This window comes from Mercenaria mercenaria, chromosome 2 (genome assembly GCF_021730395.1).
Source record: "Mercenaria mercenaria strain notata chromosome 2, MADL_Memer_1, whole genome shotgun sequence".
NCBI classification, from domain to species: Eukaryota; Metazoa; Mollusca; class Bivalvia; order Venerida; family Veneridae; genus Mercenaria; species Mercenaria mercenaria.
The window spans coordinates 8,574,832-8,601,461 of record NC_069362.1 but is presented as its reverse complement, the minus strand read 5'-3'; the positions used below and the strand labels follow the sequence as shown (position 1 = coordinate 8,601,461).

General features: G+C 35.5%; 2 protein-coding genes across 5 annotated transcripts in view; one reads left to right on the top strand and one right to left on the bottom strand.

The window, feature by feature from the left end:
- The window catches only part of LOC123563130 (trinucleotide repeat-containing gene 6C protein-like), a 50,933-nt gene extending 42,875 nt beyond the window's left edge, over positions 1-8,058 (top strand). For all 4 annotated transcript variants that reach the window (XM_045355734.2, XM_045355736.2, XM_045355737.2 and 1 more), the window contains one exon: positions 225-8,058. In XM_045355734.2, coding sequence (XP_045211669.1) covers positions 225-680 — 456 coding nt within the window. In that variant the 3' untranslated portion in view covers positions 681-8,058. The remainder of the gene's footprint in view (positions 1-224) is intronic.
- Positions 8,059-23,068: 15,010 nt separating this feature from the next.
- LOC123561949 (kelch-like protein 24) lies at positions 23,069-26,167 on the bottom strand. Its single transcript, XM_045354610.2, has one exon. The coding sequence runs from the start codon at positions 25,320-25,322 to the stop codon at positions 23,586-23,588; it is 1,737 nt and encodes a 578-aa protein (XP_045210545.2). The 5' UTR covers positions 25,323-26,167; the 3' UTR covers positions 23,069-23,585.
- Positions 26,168-26,630: the final 463 nt, after the last annotated feature.

The following is a 26,630-nucleotide window of genomic DNA, read 5'->3' as shown; positions in this document are numbered from 1 at the left end:
AATAGAAAAAACGACGTCATACTCAAAACTGGGTCATGTGGGAAGAGGTGAGCGATTCAGGACCATCATGGTCCTCTTGTTTGTAGAAAAGTAACATGTTTGTCATTTTGTGTGAGACTTGGAAAGTAAAGTTTCAATTTGTTTGGATGTTACTTGCATATCATTGCAGACTTGTGTCATTATGTTGAAAGAGTGATGTTTAATTGCAGTTCTTTATTTTACAGATTGATGGGTCTACTCTGCGAACACTGTGTATGCAGCATGGTCCCCTACAGTATTTCTACTTGAACCTGGCTCATGGTCAAGCTCTCGTCAAATACAGGAGCACTGAGGAAGCTGTGAAAGCTCAGAAATCTCTGAACACATGTCTGCTGGGTAACACAACAATTGTTGCTGAATTTGTCTCCGAAGTCGAGGCTTTACGATTTGTAGAGCAACAGAGTGCCATGTCTGCCGGCCCTAGTCAGTGGTCCCAGATGGGACAGCCACGTCAGTCCACTGCCATTGGCAACCAGCGTCAAGAAATGAGCATGAGCTGGGGTGTAAACCCTCCCACATCTATGTCTGGTACAGGAATGTGGGGAAACAGCAGCGGGGGAACCAGTGGAGGACTGTGGGATAATATTGAGGATAACTCAGCACACAACCTACTGGGCAATATGTTAGGTGAAAATATGTAACTTATTGTTTGTTGTTTGTATTAGATGCTTGTTTTATGTTAATGACTATTTAAATAACTATATCATAGTGTTGTAATTTGTTTCCTTAATGCATATTATTGATCTCTTGTATGCGGGTTAGTTATGTTTGACAGTTGTGGGATCACTTGCTCTAATTGTGTTCTCTTTACTGGTGGCCATGGCAACAGACACATATCACATGATGCAAATATGTTGGTGCTCGTTGCTTCGAAGAAGTACAGCACATATTTTTATTTTTATACTTCGGAGGAAGTATTGATGTCTTTCAGATTTTTTCCATTCGTCTTGTCAGATATGATGTCTGCTAAGCCACGCCGTAAACCAGTCCCCCCGACCTTAGATGGTTTCAAGTCATTATTTGAATTTCTGAGATATCATTGTGCAACCTCAATTGAATTGACAATATATCATGATAAAATTATGATTGTTCTTTTATGAAATATTTATATCATGTTCATGACGACAAAAAAAATATATATAAAAAAAATACAAAAAAAAAATCACATCCCCCAAAAAATCACAAAAATTATAAAGAGATATATATGTCATTTTTATTGCTATATTATTTGTATATGTACAAGAAGAAGTGCAAATTTTATTATCAACTTGTATAATTCCTAATTGTTTGTATTATTTGTAAAATATTTGTTTATTTTTCACTGTGTGGAATTGTTGCTTGTTTGACGGACAAGCGAACTTCCTGTGATAATTTAAGGCCATATTGCTATCTTAAACTGTAAGATTTTACGTGCTACATGTTGACACATTCTTGTATCTCGGTATAATTTTTAAGGAAAAGAGTATAAAAGGAGGCTGCCTACCTGTATGCATTACTGGGTGTAGACAATTTTTCCTTTTGTATCTTACTGGAATCTTGGTAACCATATTGATAATGGAGGTAACCTTTTACGCCATATCTTTATACTACTCTTATTTATAGTTTATACCTGTTAAATGTCACTTTCATACCGTTTATTATTTTTTCATGTAATAACATGTTCTTAAGCTAGTTTCTTTTTCGGTGAATGCCGTTGTATTTCTATATGCTTGTCCCAGTTGAATCAATACCGAGATTCACTCCAGTGCAATATGGCTATTGGGAAATCTGTTCTCTGTTCTTCGATTTGTTCGTAACAGTTTAGGATGATCATGTGTTTTGAAATGTTTTTGAAATATAAGTAGTAACACCAAAAAAAAAGCCCCTAAAATACCGAAAAAAGATTACTAGTTATATTTCAATTATAACATATCCTTGTGGCAAGTTTCAGCAATTAAAAAAAAATCTGCAAAAAAAAAATGCTTGAAAAATGTTGCTGTTCTTGTCTTTAGGAGTATGTGTTAGTGATATTTTACCAACATTCTCATCTTTATAAATAGATCTTGTTGTCCAAATTGTTCTGTATGAAACTGGAACCAAAAAAATGCAAAAAAAAAAAAAAACCCATAAATATCCAGTTGTGTACAGAACTTTTTAAAATTCATAAATTTTATTTAGAGAGTTAAAAACAAGTATTTTTCATGCTTTTTTTTTTTTTCTGAGAAAAAATCTTTAAGAATGATGATTATATGTTATTGCATGAAATGTTTTATATGTGAAATTGTGTTTTAACACCGGTTGAAATTATCCAAAGATAACTGGAAAAAAAATGAGTAATGCCCACAAATTCAGTGTTTGGCGGTAATTGTCCAGACAGATGTATTTAATGTCTGTATTTTTAAATGGTTTTTGCTCAGGCTTTAATGAGGCACTAGTCTGTTCTTGATAGTTATGTTTGTGTTGATCATTTGTCTTTCCATGTGATTGGTACGGTACTACAAACCTGTTCAGTGCTATTTTTAGAAAGGATAAGAGGGCCACCAGTTAGTTCCAAATAAACAGTACTTTGTTGCAAAAAGTACTGCTCACTTTATATATTTGCTAAACTATTACATTGATTTAAAATTAACTTGCTCCATTTATTACTATTATGTCTCATACTTTTATGTTATATGTAAACTTTAATATATGTATATTATGTTCAATGTTCCATTTCTTTTTCCAAGTCAGATGTTATTGTGTTATTGCTCTATTACTGCTGTGTGTACTTTTTTTTTGTCACCTACCTAGATTAAGTATCAAATACTAAACCGGCCATGTTGTTGTTAAAGAACTACTTATTTCATGACTGTATACCTGTGCTTCGGGGCACAAGACTGTACGTAATGGCGATAAAATTCCATATTGTGTATGTCGGAGATATGGCATTATATCAAAACTTTAGCTGCGTGTATCTGTGTTCAATTAAGGTGTTGGAGAGAAAAGCCTTGTAGTTTTTTTGTAAATAGTAACTTAAGTATTGAATCATAATATATTCTAGTTTTATGTCACAGAACAGTATAGCTGGCAGAGAAATATTTTTACTTGGCAACAAAAGTTCAAATTTCCTAGTTCTAATAAGCAGCACGAAATCTTTCATAATTTTCCTTTATGATAAAGTCACTGTAGCAGACATGATTGTTACTGTGGCAAATCCGATTTATATAATAAAGGGCATGCATTTTGGAGATCTAAACATACAAGGCATAAATACTGTATCCAAATAATTAGTAAATCACATAGCTAGGTATTTATCAACCATGTATTTACTTTTCATGTGAAATTTATGTGATATGTAGATAAAATTGTACATTGTTGTCTTGAAGAAGTCACTGAGAAATACTGTTTGCATATTGACTTGTCAGACTGAATTGTATGATTGTTTGATTAGTATAAACTGGTGCAAGGTTGACTTTAGAGACATAAATGCATTTGTTTTAAATACACATTATTTAATTTTCTTACAGTGCCATTTAAGTTCTGCTTTCAAAAGTTGTATTTGGGCAGTGAAATATAAGACAGAAACATATTACAGATTGGAATGGCAAGTATATGAAAAGTAGTCAACCCCACACAATTTCGACTGTTTGTAATGTAAGCAGATCAGTAGATCATGGATCAACAGGATTTCTTTCTCATACCTCGAAGGAAAATTTTAACAATTTTTTGTAAAGTTTGAGTTCTATGCTTCATTGTCCGAATACATTTAGATATTTATACATAAAGAAAACTGCATTACATGAACCTGAAAATTTTACCAAAAGTTTTTATGAGCAGTAAAACTACAAAAATAAAACAGGGTTAAGAAATGCGATTTAGTGCTGCCAGAATACTCATATCAGGTATTAGTGTCTTCATGCATTAGTCAAAACTGTGCATAATTGCAATGATTACATCAGAATTTTTACATTGGATAGTTATAATGTTGTATTGTCATGTTTATGATTCCTTACTAAGTATTACTGATTTGTTAATATTGGAAATTTGTTTCCAAATTCGGTTTTTGAAGTGCTAACAGATGAACTTGTATTTAACCTTTGGAGAGATTTTTAAAAATGCCAGATATTCATGTGCTTGTGTCTTAAAAGTATGTTCAGGTTCTTTTTTTTTTTTTTTTTGCTTGAGAAGTGTGAGTAGACTGCTATTGTTCCATACATGTACTCCTACATTGGAGATCAAGTTCTGCAATAAATATTTTCCGGTACAGTGTAAATTTGAAATTATGCTTGAAAATCGAAGCCGAATGCCAAAACTAACAAAACCTCAAAAGATCTGATATATTTGATAAAACAGCTGTTTATACCTTAGAAAAAATATGAATATTGTTTTTTTTTTATATAATTCTCGAGGTTAGGAGAACACAATTATAAATGCTAGTCCTCTTTTTCTGTTATATGTGCTATATTGACTGTTTAGAATTTGTATTAATGAGCGTTTAAGCTGTACATCAAAACATGGGCCTTACATTGTACACAAACCTTTTAAACCATATGTTGCTCTCGACTTTGTGAGCCATAAAAAATGTGTGCATCAAAAAAACATAGGCCTTAAGTTACACAAATTACTTAAACCAGAGATTTCATCAGTTATAAACATGACCCCATCTTTATATTTATGCCATAAGTTTTTCTTTTTCATTCTCTTTTCACACCATCTAGCCAAAGCTGAATAATTCATGCTATTTATAATTCCATTTTTTTTTGAATATATGTCAAATGATAATTTGTGATATTTGTTGTTTAATGATTATCAAACTTTTGGTGCTCAGAAATATGTAAATTTCTGGCATGATCCATGCAATATTGCGATACCAGACTATTATAGTATGATATTATACCGTAGTAAAAAAGTCAATAAAAACAGAATCTCTGTGTTACCAAATCTCTAGATTACATCGTCAGTTTTGAAAGTCATTTTTTACTGCAAAATAGCTTGAAATTAAATAACTTAAAAGAAGACTTTCCTTCAGTTAGAATGTTAAGATAAAGTAAAATTCTTCGACCGTTACACCACAAGCTATTCAAAAATGAAAGAAAAAAGTAAAGTAAAAAAAAAAAAAAAAAAAAAAAAAGGAGAGACGGTAACATTTTTGAAATAAGTTTTACTTCACAGTTTAAAGAGACTTTTAAGAGTGTCGACAGAGGTTGGAGCTCACTGTATTATATTTATATTTTAAAAAGACGGAGGGATATTGAATCCAATGGCATAATGGCAACTGTTTTAACTATATTTTTGCCTGTGTAGGGGCTACCAGCATATACTGCAGCATGTATTGTCTGTGATTAATAGCGCATTTGTATTATCAAATCCAGTTTCCATTTATTTTTGTGTGTGTAGTTATAAAAAACTATTGTTTGAAGCCGTGCAAGAAACAATCTATACTGCAGGTTATTTATTTAAGCATTCATCGAGATTTGTTCGCCTGTCTGATTGTGATGATTATAATTCCATGTGTTCATATTGATATAATAGCTGTGCTCCTGGTCTTATTATGTGTGAGATTTTGAAAATTTTAATTTTTGTATGTATAACCCATTCAATATTCAGTGAATTGCTTACCAACTTTGTGTCGTATCTTGAAATACAGCATTTTTTTCATGTATTGAACCTTGTTACTTGCCATATGCAGGGGCAATACATTTGTGATATTTATATATATTATGTATGATTATAAGTCTTAACCTCAAGCTTGAATGAGCGAAATCTGCAATCCTGTTGTAAAAACTTAAAATTGTATCTATACAAGAAAACAGCATGTTTATGTTATTTATATAAGGCAGGATACTGGTGTTCTAGAAAATCGGAATTCTAATTAGGTGGCAAAGTTTTCAGGTGTTGCTGTGTCTCCGTATTTGGCAATAGTGTGATTTTGTAAAGTGTGCTTTAAAAGGATGGCTGTGTTTCTTGTATACATACAATTAGAAAGTTTTGTTGTTACAGTAGTATTAAGTGCAATGAATTCCAAATGCTGAGCTTGTGTTCATACCAATGCATTTTGTGCCATTTCCTCTGGACTAGCACGATGGGGGAGTCTCAGTTTATACAGTACTGCTATGAAAAACTGAGGCAAATGATCCTGTCGTGTGAATTTGATGTGCCTTGTATCTAAGACAAAGAATGAACAGTAACTGAAAGTCTAAAATAACAACCAAAAAAATGCAAATTTGTTAACTATATACTGCTGTTTAAATTTCTTGTTGGCAGGGGACCATTTAATAAGAAGTGTGTCCGAAAGCAGATACAGCTGAAAAACTGCTTACAGCTTCAGTTAAATAAAAATTCAGGTGTTGACTCACTGCTTTCTTTGTATAGTATTGAAAGTATTAAATACTTATTGTTTTTAGTATATTGTACAAAAAGATTTTTATGTTGAACTATTTCATCAGATTAAAATGTATAGAGTGGCTGCAGATTTTGCTCATTTTTGAGCGGAGGTATTGAAATTACTCTATGTCAAATCTTGTCATAATATAGTGAATAGTTGACTAGCAACTTGTTCATAGTTGATTGATGGGGATAAGTTGTGGATTTCACAACGGTATTGGTTCATGTACAGTTTCTCAGTCTAGTGATTAATATATTTTGTGTTGTCAAATATTATTATTATTATTAATTATTATTATGTGAAACATTCTCATTTAGTATGAAGATTAATGAATTTGTGATGCATTATTAAATGTTTTATAGTCTGGTCTTGCAATGCAGTAAGAAACTGGTAGCATAAAAGCCATTTCTAGGAATATGTCTTTATCACAGTTTTATACATTTTATATGAACTACGCTTTTTTTTTGTGTGTAAATTTATAAATCTGCAGGCTAATCATTGTTATGAATGGTGATGGTTTTAACTTGTTTCATTATTTTAACAAGTTTGGGTTGTTGAGATTTTTGTATTGAGACAATGCCTGTCTTTTACTTTTTGTAAGCAACAAAAAGGTTCAGTTTTAAGGGTAAGTGAGTAAGCCTAGTGTGGGAGAAAAAAAATGTGTAAAATTCTCTGGTTTCGTACTGCATTGCAAGTTACCTGAACGCTAGTGTATCATGCAAACTGTGATTAAACAAACCTTCGACTGGACTGTGCTACACTCAGCTATTCTAATCAAACGAAAGATTTGTAACCACAGATATTTGTTCGGAGTGTTTGAAGTTCATACATTACTTCCAAGAGTTTACCATCCTACAGCACTAACCAGCTGCATTTACTGCAGGAACAATATCAGGGTAATAGTATATTTTGCACAGAAGGGAAATTTTGTGGTTTATAGCGGCAGAAATACTTGAATATCACAGCTTGGTAAATATTTATCTTGGAAACACAGAAAATTGGCAGATAATTTATAAGAAATTCCATTCAGAGAAATAACATTTATATTGGAGGCGCACCTTGGCAGTTTACTACCTTTTCAAAATGAGACAATCTTAAATTTAGAAGACAAAAAAATTTGAAACCTTTACATACTGAATATGAAAAACAGCATAAAGTTTTTTCGGGGAGAAAGAGTGTAGTGGTTAGTGCTGAAGGAAAGTTGACTTGTGTACACAACTGAAGTGATAGATGTATAGATTTGATATTGTTAACAACAGATAGAGATTTGTTCTGTTAGCCAAACATATTTTTCTTCAGTTTTTAACATTCCTTCAATATATCTTCATAGATTGTTGTTTTGTTATCATAAAATAGTCTTACACAGTTTGTGTATTCATAGTACTGTTTAGTTTTGAATTTTTATTTTCTGACAGCATATCAGTTTTTGATACATAAGACACTATGTATGAACGATGAAGAGTTGTGGATTTTATATTACAAAGGTTTCTGTACAATCTTCTAGATGTATTGAAGTAAATGATTTCATTCATGGATTGGGCAGAAAAGAGTAGGAATTTGGGCAGCAATTTGATCCGTTGTGTTAAATAAGTGATACAGAAGTAGGACATGACATGTATATTGTGCTCGTAGAATCGCTTTGGACTTGTATTATGAATAAATCTTTACCTCATCAATTGTTGTTTTGTTTCCTGTGAAGGGTAGTGGAGGGGGTGAGGTGCTGCGACTTTCCAGCTTTGATTGTTGAGGAAGACCTAGTGCCCCTCCTTGCATTCATGCGTCACGGGCTGGCACCTGGGTAGAACCACCGACCTTGATAATCCAGCTGGACGGCTTCCTCGCATGAAGAATTCAATACCCTGAGGGAGGCTCTTACCCACATTGGTGAGGGGCAAGTGAATCAAAGTTGACCTAACCACTCTGCAATGGAGATCACTTATGTCTTACCATTGAGAAAAGTTGAGGTTTTTTTTTAGCTCAGCTGTCGCATAGCGACAGGGTGAGCTTTTGTGATCGCCCTTTGTCCATCCACAATTTCTTGTGAACAGGATAGAGACCACATTTTGCAAGCAATTTTGATTGAACTTGTACAAAATTGTATTGGCATTATATCTCGGTTCCTTTCGAAAACCGGCTAGATCCCATCATGGGTTCTAGAGTTATTGCCCCTTAAAGTGCCAAAATTTGTGTGCGTTAACAATTTCTTGTCTGCACGATAGTGGTTTCATTTATGACTTTATTAGTCCCCTACTGGTTGAAAACCAGTTTCGGGGACTATAGGAATGCACTTTTCCGTTCGTCCGTCCGCAATTTCGTGTCCAGTTCATAACTCGGTCATCCATGAAGGGATTTTAATATTACTTGGCACAAATGTTCCCCATGATGAGACAACGTGTCATGCACAAAACCCGGACCCCTAGCTCGAAGGTCAAGGTCACAATTGGAGGTCAAAGGTCAACAGGGCTTTTTTCCTGTCCGGTCCACAACTCTCCCATCCTTGAAGGGATTTTAGTATTACTTGGCACAAATGTTCCCCATGATGTGTCATGTGCAAATCCCGGACCCCTAGCTCAAAGGTCAAGGTCACAATTGGAGGTCAAAGGTCAACAGGGCTTTTTTCCTGTCCGGTCCATAACTCCCATCCATGAAGAGATTTTAATATTACTTGGCACAAATGTTCCCCATGAGCAGACGACGTGTCATGCGCAAAACCTGGACCCTTAGCTTAAAGGTCAAGGTCACAGTTGGAGCTCAAAGGTCAACAAGCTTTTTTTCTGTCCGGTCCATAACTCTCCCATCAATGAAGGGATTTTAATATTACTTGGCACAAATGTACCTCATAATAAGACGATGTGTCATGCACAACTTTCAGACCCTTAGCTCAAAGGTCAAGGTCACACTTAGCAGTAAAATGTTAACATAGCATGAACAGGGTCTGTTTCGTGTCCGGTCCATAACTCTGACATTCATTAAGGGATTTTAATATCACTTAGCACAAGTGTTCCCCATGATGAGACTATGTGTCATGCGCAAATCCCGTACCCCTAGTTCAAAGGTCAAGGTCACAATTGGGGTTCAAAGGTCAACAGAGTTTTTTTCCTGTCCTGTCCATAGCTCTGCCATCCATGAAGGGATTTTAATATTACTTGGCACAAATGTTCCCCATGATGAGACAACATGTCATGTGCAAAGCCCAGACCCTTAGCTCAAAGGTCAAGGTCACAATTGGAGGTCAAAGGTCAATAAGGTTTTTTCCCTGTCCGATCCAGAACTCAGTCATCCATCAAGGGATTACAATATTACTTGGCATAAATGTTTCCCATGATGAGACGACGTGTCATGCGCAACACCCAGTACCCTAGCTTAAAGGTCAAGGTCACACTTTGAGATCAAAGGTCAAGAGGATTTTTTTCCTGTCCGGTCTTTAACTTTGTCATGCAAAGCAGGATTTAGATATCAGTTGGCACAAATAATCCCCTGGATGAGACAACATGTCATGCGCAAGAACCAGATCCCTAGGTCTAAGGTCAAGGTCATATTTAGAGGTCAAAGGTCAAATTCAAGAATGACTTTGTACGGAACATTTCTTCTTCATGCATGGAGGGATTTTGATGTAACTTGGACCAAATGTTCACCACCATGAGGCACCCTTGTTTTTAGAATTACGTCCCTTTTTGTTACTATAAATAGACTTTTTGTAACTATTTTTATTATGCGGTAGAGAAAAATCGAGACCACTTTTCTGTGGTACAGCATGCATGTTACATCCAGTTATAGGTCTATTTTGACCTGTCTCTACCTGGTAAAGAGTTTCTGTGACTTATATTATATAATTTTTTTTTTTTTTTTTTAAAGATTGATTTCCCTTTGATTTTACTATAAATAACTTACATGATAACATTTTTATAATCAGCCAAAAAAATTCAATATGAAAACAACTGTGGGTTTTATATGCACATTTAATCCAAGTGTGTTGTTAATAACATATTGTAAGTAGTACAAATGTTTATACATCATTGACAGATATCAGTTCATTATGTTATACTACAGTAGAGAAAATTAGGTGCCTTCCAGTAGGGGACTTTGTATTGCATGGCAATACTTCATTCACTTGTTTTAACCAAACTAGCACATAACTTGTATCACCATAAGATCTCAGTTCCTTTCTTGAAACGGCCAGATCCCATTATGGGTTCCAAATTTATGGCCCCTGAAAGGGCCAGAATTAGCTATTTTGACCTTGTCTGCACAATAGCAGCTTCATTTATGATTTGAATTTAATCAAACTTCCACAGAACTCTGTCACTGTAAGATCTTGGTTCCTTTGTTGAACTGGCCAGATCCCATAATGGGTTCCAAAGTTATGGCCCCTGAAAGGGCCAGAAATAAATATTTTGACATTGTCTGCGCAATTGCAGCTTCATTTATGATTTGATTTTAACCAAACTTGCACACAACTTGAATCACAGCAAGGTGAGCTTTTGTGATCACGCGGTGTCCGTCGTCCGTGCGTCCTTAAACTTTTGCTTGTGACCACTCTAGAGGTCACATTTTTCATGGGATCTTTATGAAAGTTTCTCAGAATGTTCATCTTGATGATGTCTAGGTCAAGTTCGAAACTGGGTCATGTGCCTTCAAAAACTAGGTCAGTAGGTCAAAAAATAGAAAAACCTTGTGACCTCTCTAGAGGCCATATATTTCATAAGATCTTCATGAAAATTGGTCAGAATGTTCACCTTGATGATATCTAGGTCAGGTTCAAAACTGGGTTACGTGCCCTCAAAAACTAGGTCATTAGGTCTGAAAATAGAAAAACCTTGTGACCTCTCTAGAGGCCATATATTTCACAAGATCTTCATGAAAATTGGTCAGAACGTTCCAGACCTGGGGTCAATTACTTTAAAATGTAATTAATTAAATTACAATTACATTGAGAAATGTCCAATTAAATTACAATTACCATTACATGAAATTTAGCAATGGAATTAATTAAATTACAATTACATTGGAAATTGTAATTAATTACATTCAATTACAATACCAAATGTGGTGCTTCTTACACGAACACTGTAGCAAAGTTCTTTACTTTGTACTACACAAACATGATAATCCACATGTAAACTGATTTCAGTTATTTCAAAATTGATTTTAAGCTCAAAGTAAAATCTGTGTTTGCAGGAGAACATTACTCTGTCTTTAATATTATTGCAAAAGGAGCTACAAGTCAGCCCTAATTAATAGTTAATACATCGTCTAGCAGAATTCGGTTAGAGAAGATGCATGTAAAGTCAGGTATTTCTCTGAAGTTTATAGGATCATGGTTCTGCAATATGTTTCAAATCTAACTAGTCTAGTTCAGTATTTAATCATTTACATTTTAAACATATATTTCAAGTTTTTATCCTTGACACTACAAGTTATCCAAAAGACCACATCGAAAATAAGTTGTAAAACATTCATGAGTCATCCTAGAATAACTATGTCACTAAAACTGTAGAATACTCATAATGTCTACAATAATAATTAATTTTTTTATCTTGTTAGAACTGTGAAATGCTGTTGTTTATATCATTTAATACAACAAATTTTATCACAGATAAAAAATGTTTAAACTAAATGCTTAGCATTTCAATTTTTGCTCCGATAAAAATCTAAATAATAATTATGCAAATAACAATTTCAAATCCTAATTTGATCATTTTCTCCAAAAACACAGTGACATTACCAGCTGGTTCTAATGAAACAAATATCAGAACAAAGGAGCTATGTCCAAGGGGTTAACACCTACCATAATATTCTATTGTTATTTTTCACAGCTATGAAATGCATATTAGCATGTTAAAGTGAAGTGTCACTGGTAATAAACATAAAATAATAATCCAGTTTGTTGAACAAATTATATACACTATTTGTTCAACAAACTGGATTAGCAGGTGTCATGTAATTGGAAAGTAATTAAAATGTAATTGTCAATTACACCCTAGAACTGTTCTGTAATTAATTAAATTACAATTACATGTAATTGATAAATGACACAATTACAATTTACATTCAATTACTTGGGAAACTGGGTCACGTGCCGTTAAAAACTAGGTCAGTAGGTCAAATAATAGAAAAACCTTGTGACCTCTCTAAAGGCCACATTTTTCATGGGATCTGTATGAAAGTTGGTCTGAATGTTCATCTTGATGATATCTAGGTCAAGTTCGAAACTGGGTCACGTGCGGTAAAAAACTAGGTCAGTAGGTCTAAAAATAGAAAAACCTTGTGACCTCTCTAGAGGCCATATATTTCATGAGATCTTCATGAAAATTGGTCAGAATGTTCACCTTGATGATATCTAGGTCAAGTTCGAAAGTGGGTCACGTGCCATCAAAAACTAGGTCAGTAGGTCAAATAATAGACAAACCTTGTGACATCTCTAGAGGCCATATTTTTCATGGGATCTGTATGAAAGTTGGTCTGAATGTTCATCTTGATGATATCTAGGTCTGTTTCGAAAGTGGGTCACGTGCCATCAAAACTAGGTCAGTAGGTCAAATGATAGAAAAACCTTGTGACCTCTCTAAAAGCCATATTTTTCATGGGATCTGTATGAAAGTTGGTCTGAATGTTCATCTTGATGATATCTAGGTCAAGTTCGAAACAGGGTCATGTGCGGTCAAAAACTAGGTCAGTAGGTCTAAAAATAGAAAAACCTTGTGACCTCTCTAGAGGCCATACTTATGAATGGATCTCCATAAAAATTGGTCAGAATGTTCACCTTGATGATATCTAGGTCAGATTTGAAACTGGGTCACGTGCCTTAAAAAACTAGGTCAGTAGGTCAAATAATAAAAAAACCTTGTGTCCTCTCTAGAGGCCATACTTTTCATGGGATCTGTATGAAAGTTGGTCTGAATGTTCATCTTGATGATATCTAGGTCAAGTTTGAAACTGGGTCAACTGCGGTCAAAAACTAGGTCAGTAGGTCTAAAATTATTAAAATCTTTTGACCTCTCTTGAGGCCATATTTTTCAATGGATCTTCATGAAAATTGATCTTAATGTTCATCTTGATGATATCTAGGTCAATTTCGAAACTGGGTCATGTGCGGTCAAAAACTAGGCCAGTAGGTATAAAAATAGAAAAACCTTGTGACCTCTCTAGGGGCCATATTTTTCATGAGATCTTCATGAAAATTAGTGAGAATGTTCACCTTGATGATATCTAGGTAAAATTCAAAACAGGGTCACGTACCTTCGAAAACTACGTCAATAGGTCAAATATTAGAAAAACCTTTTGACCTCTCTAGAGACCATATTTTTCAATGGATCTTCTTGAAAATTGGTCAGAATTTTTATCTTGATAATATCTAGGTCAAGTTCAAAACTGGGTCACATGAGCTCAAAAACTAGGTCAATATGTCAAACAATAGAAAAAACGACGTCATACTTAAAACTTGGTCATGTGGGAAGAAGTGAGCGATTCAGGACCATCATGGTCCTCTTGTTATACGCTGGAAGGAACGTGTTATGTTATCGCCTCGGTGTCCGTCTGTCTGTTGGTTAGCAATTTCCATTCCATTTGTAACTCTTGAACCCCATGAAAGATTTCAAAGACACCTGACACAAATGTTCACCTCATCGAAACAACGATGTGCAGAGCGCATATTTCTGATGGCTCACGTCAAGGTCTCAGGGGTCAAAGGTCATATGACTTTGTTTTGTGTATATTGCTCTGCATTTGTGTTGCAGTGCAGTGCTGTTTTTGTTTGTTTGGCAGATTTTTTTTTTTTTTTAGCTCACCTGTCACATAGCTTTTGTGATCACCCTTCGTCCGTCGTGTGTGCGTCCGTCAACAATTTCTTGTCTGCACAATAGTGGTTTCATTTATGATTTTATTTTAACCAAACTTGCACACAACTTGTATCACCATAAGATCTCGGTTCCTTTCTTGAACTGGCCAGATCCCATTATGGATTCCAGAGTTATGGCCCCTGAAAGGGCCAAAGTTAGCTATTTTGACCTTGTCTGCACAATAGCAGCTTTATTTATGATTTGAGTTTTACCAAACTTTCACATAACTTGTATCACCATAAGATCTCAGTTCCTTTCTTCAACTGGCCAGGTCCCGTTATGGGTTCTAGGCCAAAATTAGGTATTTTGACCTTGTCTGCACAATAGCAGCTTCATTTATGATATGATTTTAACCAAACTTGCACACAACTTGTATCACCATAAGATCTTGGTTCTTTTCTTGAACAGGCCAGATTCCATTATGGATTCCAGAGTTATGGCCCCTTAAAGGTCCAAAATTTGCTGTTTTGGCTTTTGCAGCCATATGGAGACTTCATTTATGGTTTGATTTGATACAAACTTCCAAAATATCTTCAACAACAATAAATCTTGGATTCCATGATAAATCTGTCAGATCCAAAAATTATTTTATATCAGATTACCTCCCCTGATTGTAATCAAAATGGATTTATATCAGTAAGTCCTTATAGGACTTATTTGAAATTTCATTATTGTCATTAGTTGGACTGAGACAATCAGGGTAGATAACTATGGACTGATTTTATGTCAAATTTCCTCCCTTTATTTCAAATTAAAATGGGTATTTCTCTGTAACTAATGAAGATACTGATCTGAAATTTCAACAGATGGAGAATCAGTGAAGATACATATTGACAAATCAAAGGTCATATGACTTTGTTTTGTATGTATATTGCTCTGCATTTGTGTTGCAGTGCAGTGCTTTTTTTTTTTTGTTTGGCAGATCTTTTTTTTTAGCTCACCTTTCACATAGTGACAAGGTGAGCTTTTGTGATCACCCTTCGTCCGTCGTCTGCGTGCGTCCGTGCGTCCATCAACAATTTCTTGTCTGCACGATAGTGGTTTCATTTATGATTTTATTTTAACCAAACTTGCACACAACTTGTATCACCATAAGATCTCAGTTCCTTTCTTGAACTGGCCAGATCCCATTATGGATTCCAGAGTTATGGCCCCTGAAAGGGCCAAAATTAGGTATTTTGACCTTGTCTGCACAATAGCAGCTTCATTTATGATTTTATTTTAACCAAACTTGCACACATTTTGTATCACCATAAGATCTTGGTTCCTTTCTTGAACTGGCCAGATTCCATCATGGATTCCTTAGTTATGGCCCCTTAAAGGTCCAGAATTTGCTATTTTGGCTTTTGCAGCCATATGGAGACTTCATTTATGGTTTGATTTGATACAAACTTCCAAAATATCTTCAACAACAATATATCTTGGATTCCATGATAAATCTGTCAGATCCAAAAATTATTTTATATCAGATTACCTCCCCTGATTGTAATCAAAATGGATTTATATCAGTAAGTCCTTATAGGACTTATTTGAAATTTCATTATTGTCATTAGTTGGACTGAGACAATCAGGGTAGATAACTATGGACTGATTTTATGTCAAATTTCCACCCTTTATTTCAAATTAAAATGGGTATTTCTCTGTAACTAATGAAGATACTGATCTGAAATTTCAACAGATGGACTTTGAGAATCAGTGAAGATACATATTGACAAATTACCTCCCTTTTATTTTTTATCTAAATGAATACACCTTAGCAGCTTCTAATGAGATTGGTTTGAAACGATCATATCATTTTGAGCAATGGCACTCAGGTGAGCGATATAGGGCCATCATGGCCCTCTTGTTTTTTTTTAATAACTTCCCTTTTATGTACAACATGGATGGTACATCCAATTTTTAGGTGTTTTTTGACATATCTGTACCTTGTAAGAATTTTTTTTTCTTTTTGGTTAAATTTCTTCCCTTTGTTGTTCCTGTCCTTTGGACTTAGATATTTTTTCAGAGGACTTAGATTTATTTTGAATTTCTTCCCTTTAAAAACTGCTGGCCTGATTTGAAATTAATTTTATTTGAAGTAACTAAGAAAATTTCAACTATATTTTCTCAAAATTCTTTTGATTGATCTTTATTATGATTTTTTGTCCTTAAGTGCAATGATAACAGGTGAGCGATATAGGGCCATTATGGCTCTCTTGTTTCATTACTTCCCTTAATTTTTAGCTCACCTGAGCCAAAGGCTGAAGGTGAGCTTTTGTGACCGCTTGATGTCCCGTCAACAATTTCTAAAAAAAAATTCCAAAACTACTGTGCAGATTTACACCAAACTTCACAGAATGATCCTTTGGTGGACCCCTTTCAAAATTGCCCAAAGAATTTGAATCCATTCAGAATTGTGGTTGCCATGGCAACTGAACGGAAAATCTCAGAAACTGCTGGATATCAAAAATATTTTGTAAAAATGATCTCTAGGTGATCTTTTGCAAAAAATGCTTAAGTCATTCTATTTCGGTAAAAAACATGGCCACCCGGGGGATGGGGCTTAGTTTCCCTCAATGGCTAAATATACAATAGTAAATTTCAAAAATCTTCAAAACCTGTGGGCAGATTTACACCAAACTTCACAAACGATCCTTGGATGGCCCCCTTTCAAAATTGCCCCAAAAAACTGTGGTTGCCATGGAAACTGAAAGGAAAATCTCAGAAACTTGGAGTTCAAAAATATTTTGTAGAAATGATCTCTAGATGACTTCCTACCAAAATGGCTTAAGCCATTCTATTTTGTTAAAAAAAAACGTGGCCGAAAGGGGGCAGGGCTTATTTCTCTATATGACTATATTGTAAATTTCTGAAATATTCTCTGAAACCTGAAGACCTAGAGCTTAGATATTCTGGTAGACTTTTACCAAGATGGTTGTGATCTCGGGGTCAATATTGGTTCCGCCCCGTGGTCCCTTGAACTTTGTAGAAAAAAACAAAAATATATTCTCTGAATCTGAGAGGCACAGAGCTTAGATATTTTATATGTGGTATTTCTAGTGGTCCTTTACTAAGATTGTTCAAATCATGACCCAGGGTCCATTTAAAGCCCCGCCTCGGGGTCACTTAATTTTTATTGTCGAGCCTGCTGGCGGTGAGCTTGACATAGTTGTCACAATGGGGGTTTCGTGTGTGTGCATCTGTCCGAGTTTGCCTGGGCTATAACTTATCCATGGGTCAAGGAATTCTTAAATAACTTTGCACATATGTTTGCCTCCATGACACAGCGTGTCGCCTGGTAGCTTAAATGTCGAGGTCATACTTTGCGGTCAAAGGTTAAAACTCGGTGCTGTTTTGCTTGTCTGGGCTGTAACTCGGCCGTGGATTGAGAGTTTCTTAAATAACTTGGCACAATTGTTTGCCTGAATAAGATGATGTGGCATGTGCAACAACCAGATTGGTAGCTTAAAGGTCAAGGTCATACAGTTCAAAGGTCAAAACTTTGTGCAGTTTTCCTTGTCCTGGCTGTAACTCGGCCAGAGATTGAGTTTCTTAAATAACTTGGCACAGTTGTTTGCCTCAATGAGACAGTCTGTCAGGCATAAGTAGTTGAAAGGTCAAGGTCACACAGGGGTCAAAGGTCAAAAGATTTTGCAGTTTCTTTTGTCAGGACTGTATCTTGGCCATGGATGGAGATGGTCTTGAATAACTGGGCAGAAATGTTTGCTGCAATCAGTTTTGTCGCCGCCAAATAGTATCAAATGTTAGTCTTTTTGACAGCTGGCGGGCTCGACATGTTGCCTGTGGACATCTAGTGTGAGTTATATACGAAAAAATACTTCAAACATTATCTGATCATATTTCCTAGACTGTTAAATTATAATTACCTGATGACTCCAAGTAATTAGGGGTCACTTGACTTACTTTATTTCTTGCTTCTTTTTTTTAAGATATAGCCTTGAAATTTTCACGACAATTATACAGTTTTGCACACTGATCTTAAAACCATGAATGTGACCTACGGACCTATTTTTTTAATATTTTAGCATCAGTTTGACATTTGAAACATGTTCACACAACTGGGAAAAGATTTCAATGCTTACTTATATTTGACTTTTCTTACCTGATCTCTTACACTTGTCAATGTAGCTCATATTACTCAGGTGAGCGATCCAAGGTCATCATGACCCTCTTGTTACAACTTGCACAGAGCATAACCCTAAAACTATGAGAAGGGATTCTGTTGAATCTTGACATTGCCTGAGGAAACCGAGCCAGTGCAGTGTTAAAGCAGTTAGTACTGCCTTGTTTACTTTCTGCAATGCATGGATCACATTATTAAATTTTAAAGTTAGCTTGGAGAAGATATACTGAACACATTTGTTACTATTCATGATTCAGTGTGTTCGAAAAGTTTCGGGACAAGTGCCGTAACATTCTTACTTTTTTTTCAAATATTTTTACACAAGCTCCATATACCTTTTACTCATTCTCAGAAGCAAATTTACCCAGTTTAAAATAACACGCTAATTATTATTACCATAGCAACGTTAGGTAAACGTAAGCGGGGCAACTAAATGTATAAATAACTGCAAAAAGTCTATGTCGTATGGTGGCTGATTTCTGCCATCTCGTTCTGGCGTCTTGGCGCGTTTGCAGGACGCCAACACGCCAGGACGACAATACACGCGCCAAGACGACAAAATACATATTTGTCGTTTTGGCGCGTTCACTTGGCGTGTTGGCGCCCCAGCCAACGCGCCAAGACGACAAATGAACGCGCCAAAACGACAAGTATGAATTTTGTCGTCCTGGCGTGTTGGCGCCCTGCAAACGCGCCAGAACGCCCTGACGACAACTTCCCAATTTAGCGTGTTGGCGCCCCCGCCAGAACGACAAATGCCTTGTTTGTCGTCTTGGCGCGTATAATTCGTTGTTTGTCGTTCTGGCGCCCTGCAAACGCGCCAACACGCCAGAACGAGATGGCAGAAATCAGCCACCATAATGTCGTAATGTTGGACACAATACACATTAAAGCAGCTGTTGAAGTTTTCTGTTGGTATTCTCCTGTAAACAACAATGGTTCTCTTCCAACTTCAAAACCATGCTCCTTGGGTTGAAAGTGGTCAAAGGGGCATTTCGTGTTCTACGAGCTATTGTTGGAATGTAATTTAGCATGTGAAGTTGTGCACATGGGGTTTAACTTTTGTTAGAGATTTCACTTAGCCAGACCAGAGTTGTGGCCCTTGACTTAGTCAAAAATATGAATAAAAAGGCCTAAAAGCTCGTTCACGTGATTTGACCTAGGATTATGAAACATTACAAGATGTGATATTATGCACATGGGGTTTTGTTCAGCCAGACCAGAATTATGGCCTTTTATTTTTTAAAAATATTCATAAAAGGGCATAAAGGTTTGTGTTGCATGTATCTTTAAACATACTTGACCCAGTGTCATGAAATGCATGCAGGGATATTATTCAGCATGTGAAGTTGTGCACATTAGGGTTTTGTTGGTGGTTTCTGTTGCTTAGATCAGAGTTATGGCCTGTCATTTAGTAAAAACTATGCATAAAGGGCATATAAATTTGCACCGCATGCATCTCAAAAACTATTCATGATAAACACGTTCAAAGGCACTTTATATGGCACAAATACAGCCATACAGGGCGTGAAATTCATCCGGAACACAGAGAGAGAGAAATCCTCTAAAAGTATTTGACCTAGAGTAATAAAACATTAGACTGATGATTGTTATAGAGTATGTGAAGTTGTGCACCTTGTGTTCTGTTTGGGATTTCACTCAGCCAGACCAGAGTTATGGTCCTTGACTTTGTTAAAGGTACAAAGGTAGAGTGCTTAAATTTTATGTTGCATATATCTAAAAAATATTTCACCTAGACTAGAGTGGCAGGAAGTGGGGACACCAGTGTCCTATGGACACACATCTAGTGGTAAATCAGATTTTCTCATAGACTGCACTTATACAATTTAGAGTTTCACTGGAGATGTTGGCCAACTAGATATCTGAACGCGAAGCTCGGGGTAAGCTATTGTGATCACTCTTTATCGTCTGACCATCTGTCTGTCCGTCCGTCCACACTTTTCTTGAGGTAACATCTCTAAAACTCTTGGTCAGAACTGCTTCAAACTTTGTCAGTAGCATCCTGGGATGGTCCTCTATCAAGTTTGTTAAAATACTTTAGCTTGGCCTCTTTTAGGGGTCACCAGAGCTAAAAAGCCCACCTTCAAATGACTTTTTCTTATGAACTGCTGGATGAATCTTCATCAAACTTGATCTTTAGTATCATTATAAGGTCCTCTCCCAAATATGGTTAAATAGGGGCAGTGGCCACTAGAGCTAAAAAAAGAAATACCTTTAAATGACCTCATGAACCGCTTGATGGATTTTCATCAAACTTGGTCTGCATCATCAATGCACTTTAGGGGCCACGAGAGCTAAAATAAAAATGCCTTCAAACGCGTTTTTATCATTAGATGGATATTCTTCAAACTTGGTCTGTAGCGTAATTGTAAGGTCATCTCCCAATTTTATCAGATGGGGTGATTGACCCCTTTTGGGGGCATTAGGGATAAATATAGAAATATTTTTAAACAAACCGTTATATAGAGACCCTATAAGATACACCCAAACCTATGCCCAGTGCGTATTCTAAAGACCAGAAAGCATATATTATGTGTTTGAACTGTTTGTAATCTGTCACATTACTTTATGTAATCAACTTTACTGCCTCTGGAACTTTTGACACCTGTTAAGATTTGAAACTTAGTCCTACAGAAAACTCTTGTTGTAGTGTAAGTATAAATTTGTCAAACATACTAAGCTTAAGGAATGATATGAATATAAGAACTATTATATTGTATAGATCAAATTTAAGTTATGCATTGACAGTTTTATTTTTAAGTCGCATTTTATTAGAAATGCATGTTTGTAAGATCATTATTACCTTCCTTTGCCAACCTTGGTTGCAAGAAATAAATAAATTATGAAGCAACCTGCTTTTCAAAACTGATCTTTTGGTTGAGACTGTTGAAATATCCCAGTATATATCAAATGTAACAGAAATCATAATGAAGTCAAAAGCCTTGCCAGCTTTCATAGCCAAACTGCTGGCTTATCGATGAAATTATCTTCCTCGAAAATACGCTATAGGGATTATCGATTTGTCGATCCGATTGATTTTGCTACTATAGAGACATATAGTAAATGATTTTTTACCCCGCTTTTAAAATATGTTCATATCAAAGGGGGCAATTTTTTTATCTAAAAAGTAAAATATGTATTTTTAGGGATTTATGAGTCGCTTTGTTCCTTAAATAATTCTCTAATTTGGAAAATGTCACCAAAGGTAGTTTAGTTATACTGTCCACCTTCAAGTGGGTTGTATAAAACCTATACATGTTTTGTATTTTTTTCCAACAATAATGGGTTTGTGCGATTTTAGTACATTTAAAAAGAACAATTTTTCACTGCTTTTTATTGGATCACATTTATTATAAGGCAGGTCTATAATTTAACAGAAATGTACATGTATGATTAATTAAACGTTAAAAATAGAAATAGTCACTAAACAATCATTTTGTAGTGACTCAACTTGCTTATATTCGAAATTAATAGGGACCTCCATGATTGATAGGCTGTATCTCTGGAAATAGGCTGGATGAAAATACACAAATGTTTTCCATAGGCATACTTACATTAAAGATAATGAAACTGCCTAAGTGCAGGGAGATGATTACAACAGTGACACTGTAATAATGCATGCATTGTTAGCTACCTTGTTAGCAGAGATACCGCTCATATGACATAGGTGCTGTTTTACTCGATGGTATTGCAGTCAATTAGTTTGACTAAATTGGATGGTCAAACGGGCAATTGAAGGGTACGTTATGCAATACATGTTGAATTACAACCAAAATGTAGACCCCCACACTATTTTTCTACTCCTTACACATTATAAATTGACCAGACGATATCACCCTACTGTACCGGTTGGCGAAATGGCAACACAAGTATGCGTAATTAAATTCATTTCAGTCCTTTCTCATACCGTGGTCGCGGGAGATAAAATTTCGAAAAGTTGTTACTTCGACTCCATTTGTCGTACGATCATTGTGAAATGTTTGCATGTTAGCAAAATACTTTTTATGTTTTTTAATGAAATTATGAAAGGTATTTTTAGATATGTTCAAGAATCAAATTCTTACACATGTAGGGATTTTTATGTAAGATAGATTTTATGGCAAAAAAATTTGAAAAAAATAAAAAATAAAAATGGCATACCGTATTTTCCGGACAATAGGCCGCTACACTGTATTGGCCGCAGCTGTATATTTTATCTATTTTAGAAATGAAATTTAACGTATAGGCTGCTCCGTCATATTGGCCGCGGCCTATACACCAAAATGCGGCGAACATGACCATGTCCTATAAAGAATGTTCTCGATAAATAGTCAATGAAATCGATTGTATTTAAAGGTAATCACTCTTGTTAATCCGTCGAATGCAGTGAACTGTTAATGTAATTTTTCGTGAGCTGTTTTCAAAGGCCCTTTCGGCAAAATGTCCATTCTGTACTCTTTACATTTTACCTGATTCGATCGGATAAGCAAAATATGGCTACACCGAATTTCAACAGCTTACAAAATGTAAGTGGAAATTTAAAACTTTCGTAAAGGCCGCATGAAAGGCCCATTTAAAAAAAAAAATGACGTATAAGCCGCTTCGACGCATAGGCCTCACCCCTGAAAATTTCACTTTTTTTAACGTATAGGCCGCGGCCTATTGTCCGGAAAATACGGTATTCTCAAAATCAAAAAGTCTGACGCCTATGGGATATAATTATAATGCTATGACCTTTATAGTTATTTCGGAGAAATTGTAAAAAAAACCATCCCAAAACTTTACAGTTTTGGTTAATCAAAAAGAACATTTTACGGTCGTTTTTATGATACACCAACAGGAGAAGACATAACTGGAGACAAATAAACAATCAGATAAATTTATTTATATATAAAAATCACGCGTATCACTAGGAAGTTTGAATGATAAATAAATAGACCAATAAATATATAAATACATAAATAAATAGATAAATACAAAAAACACAAAATTATACTATGTCACACGCTATCGAAAAGGTTGTCAAACCTGAATTTCTCACAATATGTAGCCCTTGTATTATAAAAGTATTATATGCCAGCACACAACTATTAAAGTAAAAATTCTAATTGGTAAAACTGCAAGCCACGAGCCTCCAATGTCATTTTGTAACATATCAGTTTTAGCCTTTTGACACTTGTTAGTCTACACTCTATTTGTATATACTGTAGTTGTAAAAAGATAACAAACTTCAAAGTGTTATCTACATGAATTCTAACTGCTCGGAGAAAGATACCAGAGGATATTGCACTTTGACCACAGTCCTGTAACAGTTATATACTTCCATCGCAACCGGAAGCTGCTCCGGAAATCTCGAACTTGACACGTGCGAGCTTAGTCGAATTATTTGAGTGCTAGACCTTTCGGCATCCCCGGACAGGGTGCCAATGTTGTCGATTAGCTCTCCACCAAGGAGATAAAGCGACGTGTTATCTTTAAACATGCCGAAATTTCTCTTGTTAAAATCCTTCACTCTGTTAACGAGTTTTATACCAGATTCGGGTTGAAAGCAGTAAACGTCACCATTTGTGCACGTGATGTATGTTTTGTTTTCAAATGTGACTGCACGTGTTTCTTTCTGCGGTGATGGTAAATTTCCGACTATCGTACATGTATTTGTCGTCGTATCAAAACACTGAATTTCCGATGACTCCTCGGAAAAGCCCTGCCAGCCTCCGAAAATGTATATTTTCTCACCATACACAGCAACGGAGGCAGCATCGACCGCGTGTTTCAGTTCTCCAGCGTTGTTCCACGTGTTTGTTAGCAAATCATACACCTCTACGCTGCCAATGGCGCCAAAGTTATTACCACCAAGTACATACAAGGTCTTATTCACAGCAACCATTGCATGCCTGTATCGCCCTTGACTCATCTGAGGTTTTTCAATCCACTTACACAATTTTGCTGAAAACTGATACAGGCAATTTGGCTTTGAAGTTCCGCCAGAGACGAACAAATCGTCACCAAGGGGACACGCGGCAAAGTCTTCATCAAGTTCTATCGGTGCGGTACATAAACTGTACCATGAATTATCCTTTTCGCTGTGGCCAATAAACTCAGTTATATAATCGCCGCAGCTAGACGTACGTTTCCCGAGAACCCAGGTTAAGGCTATTCGATCAGACACACTTCTCAACCGGACTTTCATGGTTTGGAACATATGTCGGCTCTCTGGCATCGCGTGGTATTTGATTGCATTTTTTAATATCGGAGAACAGTTCTCATTTTGGTATACATATTGATTCGTGAAGAGTTCTTCTAATATAAAGTCAAGGCTAACTTGACAAAGTCTCATTTCGCTTAGAATTTTCGGCATGAATTCTCGTCTGCTATTTCCATCTGCATCGACCCATCTCAATGCAGCTCTACACACGTTTTCTTCATTCTGAACTTTTAAATTTTCGTCACTGATTAGATTGAGAAAGTCTTGGTTGTCCAACCTCATCAGCTCGTCGCTTCTAACAATGTCGTCAAAATTATCAAGAATGAATTCCAGCGATGTGTCTGCCAACTTTTCGCATGTCAAAGAACGTCCAATGGCCCAAAATCCGACACTGTTATCTGGCGATAATTGTTCTAATAAAAAGTTGACACATTTTTCTTTGAGTGGTAAAATTTGAAATCGACAAGCGGAAAATAACAGTTCCTCAACATTGTGCGTTGTAATGACATTTTCATGATTATAAATAAAAGCTAATACATCGTTAAATGTGCTCGGGTCGACATCCTCGATATTTGCACTGTCGGCTTTTGCTTCCTTCATTCCAGACGAGAACATGGCGTCAAAATATTTGGATGCAGCCGATAGCACTACTTTGTGGCACGGAAAGACTTCCTTCTGCACGCGAATCTTTACGTCACAGTGTTTCCGGTCCTCATACAACAGACGTAACCCGTCCTGTAGCCAGCACGTGCTGGGCTCCTCGCCACTTGTCATTTCTTTAACTGTAAATAAAAAGCAATAAAAGGTAAATAAAATGAAACAAATGTGAACAGTTGTATCTGTTTCTCAATACCTTCAAATAAAAAGCAAAATCTTACTCATAAGTGCGCTATTTCGAGTGAAAGGAATCATTTAAGCCTGTGTTTCACGTGTGAAGTAAGTAAGAAAAATGTGCAAGGAAATACATTTTATCGATAAAAATAACATCATGAATGGATATTTATTTTGACACTTACTTCCTACGGGTAAATAAGAAATTATTGACGTTTTCTATGAAATTGACAACAGTCATAATTTTATTATCATCGATATGTTTATTGTACATTGCCACGAGCCATTCAATTTGTTTATATTACAGTCATATCTCACATGTTAATATATCCATTTTAGATTTTAATCTTTCTTTATCGATTATACAAAATATTTATTTATTATAAATTCCAGCTGCCTACCTAGAACTGAAAACATGTGCGTCATATAGGCCTACGTTTTGCACGTTTTATGATATTATGAGACAAAGATATTTTCAACGAAACCTTCCCTATGTATGTCACTAAAACAGTATTAGGCATTTGTAAATACCTGAAAGGAGCATACAATGTATCCAGATTTATTTATAATTCTGTTCTTCAAAAAATGTGATGGTGAAGAGGCTATGTGATAAAATTGTCTGACCTTTATATGGTTACCCATAATTATATTTGACATATTATCTAAATATACTGTTAAATATCTTCATGTATGCGAAGGCATAAAATGTTTTTCTGTTCATTAGCCAAAGTCAATTCTAAACACACTCGTGTAGTCTTGAGGCGTTCTCCTTAAATTATATTCCAAATATCTGAGGGATTATACTATAAGATACACTTTGTGTTCTTGATTTCGTTTGCTTAAGAAGTGGATTAAGAGCGTTTTCATCAAATATAAACAGTAACACTTGTACAAGTTGATACACGAGAGAATCGATATACACACGGTCAATCTGCAAGAGTAATCTGGCAAATAATGGCAAGCATTAACATGTTGCAGATGATACACCAAATAATCGTTTATTGGCATTCAATGATATCTGAATACGGAAAATGTATCCGTCCGTTAATTTTTCCTCATCACTTTGTAACTGGAAAAAACCTCCAAAATTCGAACTGATTTCTTATCACTTAAGAAATTATAACCATCACTAACTTTTTGTATCATTGTATCGTCACTGAACATATTCAACCTAAAGAAGTCCTAAATATAAGGATATAATGCCATTTTCATGTTTATTCTCATAACTGTAGATAATTCTCTGAATTTTAG